The following is a 2,412-nucleotide window of genomic DNA, read 5'->3' as shown; positions in this document are numbered from 1 at the left end:
ACTTACCCAGGTCAGGTCATAGTGGCAGCAGGTTAAGCAGGGGAGCCCAGATGCCCTTTTCCCCAGCAACGTTTTCTAGCTCTTCTTGAAGGATCCCAAGACGTTCCTAGGCCAGATGAGAAATATAATCTCTCCAGTGTGATCTGGATCTACCTTGGGTCTCCTACCAGATGGCACACCCAGAATACTTATACTTTCAATAAAAAGTCAATCAGTTTACTTTTTAAATGCAATTTATTAATTTTCTCTATATTTTTTTAAATGACATTTCATTTATATGACTAAATTTATATTTGTCGAATTTAAATTCAATCATGAAAAGTATTAAGATTTAAAAAAATAAGAACAACATTTAACATTATCTAAAAAGAAGTGAACTGAGAAAAAGGTGATATAACTTCACCTAATCTATGAGCATTTTGTGAGAGAATGATGGGCTTACATTTCAAACATTTGTTAATCTAAAGAACATTTTGGTTTAATTCAATTTCTTTTAGTTATTTTTATATTTCAATCGTTACATTTCAAATTTGATACTTTTTATGCATTTTTGTACAGATAGCCTTTTTAATGGGCCATTAAGAAGTGCAGGTCCCATAGTACCAGGTTGTTGTCTTTAAGCATATAAACTAAATACAAATGTATAAATAAATGAGTCTTTTGAGGACGGAAGAGTGATTTTTCAAATATTTAAAAAACTTTCACTGTTAGACCTTCAGACCTTCCTTGTATACAAAAAAATAATAAATCTGTAACAAAAGCATATTTGGTACTGGAGAAATCAGTGAGTAAGTGTATAGGCTACTAATAAAAAGTACCTGCTCTCTTCTCTAGGCTTTGAGATGCTTTATTTTAAAAATGCAGCCTCGACACCTATTTTGGACTGCCGTTTTTCTTAGACGAACGGATTGATGCGTCTTTCACAATAGACGATCTCCGAAAGGGCGCGTACCGCACGTACGCGCGCGCGCGTGTGTCTGTGTGTAATATCTTAGACGTCACAGCCTGCCGTTGGTCGCGACCAGTTCGGTTCAGATCAGATGAGCCGTTGGTTTTCTCTGGAGTTAAAATAAACTAAATTCGGATGTGGAGGCAGTTTTAACCCATGATATCCCACCTCACAGTCTGAACCGGGACACTTTTTCATTTTTATTAACCCCGAGACAACTGCTGTAACTAGCAGAAACAGCCGGGGCGGAGGGAGGGAGAGCCACTGTTAACGTAACATCCGTGACGTCGGTCCGCCCGGGCTGCTGCTCCGCTGGGTTTACCACCACGCTGTTTGTTAGAGGGGTCGGTGTTTACTGAGTGATCGATTGATCCGATCGTTGCCTAATCGATCGATAAGTGTGTGATGATGGAGAGGAAGAGGACGGACTGTCCCGCGCTGCCGCCCGGCTGGAAGAAAGAAGAAGTGATCAGGAAGTCCGGACTGAGTGCTGGGAAGAGCGATGTCTACTACTACAGGTACCGTCACACTCTGTGATCAGTTATTGATCCGTCCGGTGATAAAGCAAACCGGTGATCGATCGTTCAACCTATGGTTATTGGTTCAACATCTCCTTGACGTCATCAGCTATCACTTACGCCGTTCAGAGTCGATCAGGAGCTGTTAAAGTGTCTGAGTTTTGGTCAGAGAAGTTACAATGTAGCGTTTGTAGCTGTGCAGCTGTATGTGTTGAGAGAGTGGCTGCGTGGGGTCAGCAGGGTGTCAGAGCAAAACATGAGGAGAATTAAGTGACTTTGAAAACAAGCCCATAATATTCCTACATTTCAGTAATATTCCCGTGGAGTTTTACATGGTGGCTCTGTGTTTGTCCCAGTTGACAATGTAAATGTACTTCAGGACAACAGCCTGATTTTATTTATTAATAGGCCCCAAAAATGAGCAAAGCTGAGCTCAGAAAGTGACATTGACCACTTTTGAGTGGTAGTATATCTCTCAGCCACAGCTGATCTATGGGTTTATACAATGATGTGTTGCTGCTTCCACTGGCAGATATAGGACACCACTGGCGGGTCATTTAGTTTAGTTTTAGTTTCATATTAAGATTCTTATTTTTAATCTTTATTATAAAAAATGTACGCAAAAAATTCAATTAGCAAGTACCCAATGCCTTAGCCTTGTCAAAATAATTTAAAAGCACACTTCACCTCTGAAAATGAGTTGGCAGTTTTATCACGTGAACCAACTGTCTTGTCCGACATGTGATAAACAAAGAGCCAAGGCAGGAATTACAGTTCTATATTAATAAACCTCTATATCTACTTACCTGTACATTATAGTGTTACAAAACAGTGATTCAATGTTTACATACTGCTTATAAATACTAAACAGAGGGACATAAATTATTGCCCCTCTTTTCTTCTTACAATGCAACATAAAAGTTACATTCCACCATCATAAACTTC

The 2,412-nt window shown here is 39.5% G+C and overlaps 1 protein-coding gene across 3 annotated transcripts in view; it reads left to right on the top strand.

Annotated features, from left to right (window-relative positions):
* The first annotated feature begins 983 nt into the window (after positions 1-983).
* Positions 984-2,412, top strand: part of mbd2 (methyl-CpG binding domain protein 2) — a 31,015-nt gene continuing 29,586 nt past the window's right edge. For 2 of the 3 annotated variants that reach the window (XM_051072617.1, XM_018667826.2), the window contains exon 1: positions 984-1,467. In XM_051072617.1, the coding sequence (XP_050928574.1) occupies positions 1,355-1,467 (113 nt within the window). In that variant the 5' untranslated portion in view covers positions 984-1,354. The remainder of the gene's footprint in view (positions 1,468-2,412) is intronic. The other variant, XM_018667825.2, reaches the window with a different exon arrangement.

The sequence above is a fragment of the Lates calcarifer genome, linkage group LG9 (genome assembly GCF_001640805.2).
Source record: "Lates calcarifer isolate ASB-BC8 linkage group LG9, TLL_Latcal_v3, whole genome shotgun sequence".
Lineage (NCBI taxonomy): Eukaryota > Metazoa > Chordata > Actinopteri > Centropomidae > Lates > Lates calcarifer.
This window is presented reverse-complemented; position numbering and strand designations above follow the sequence as displayed.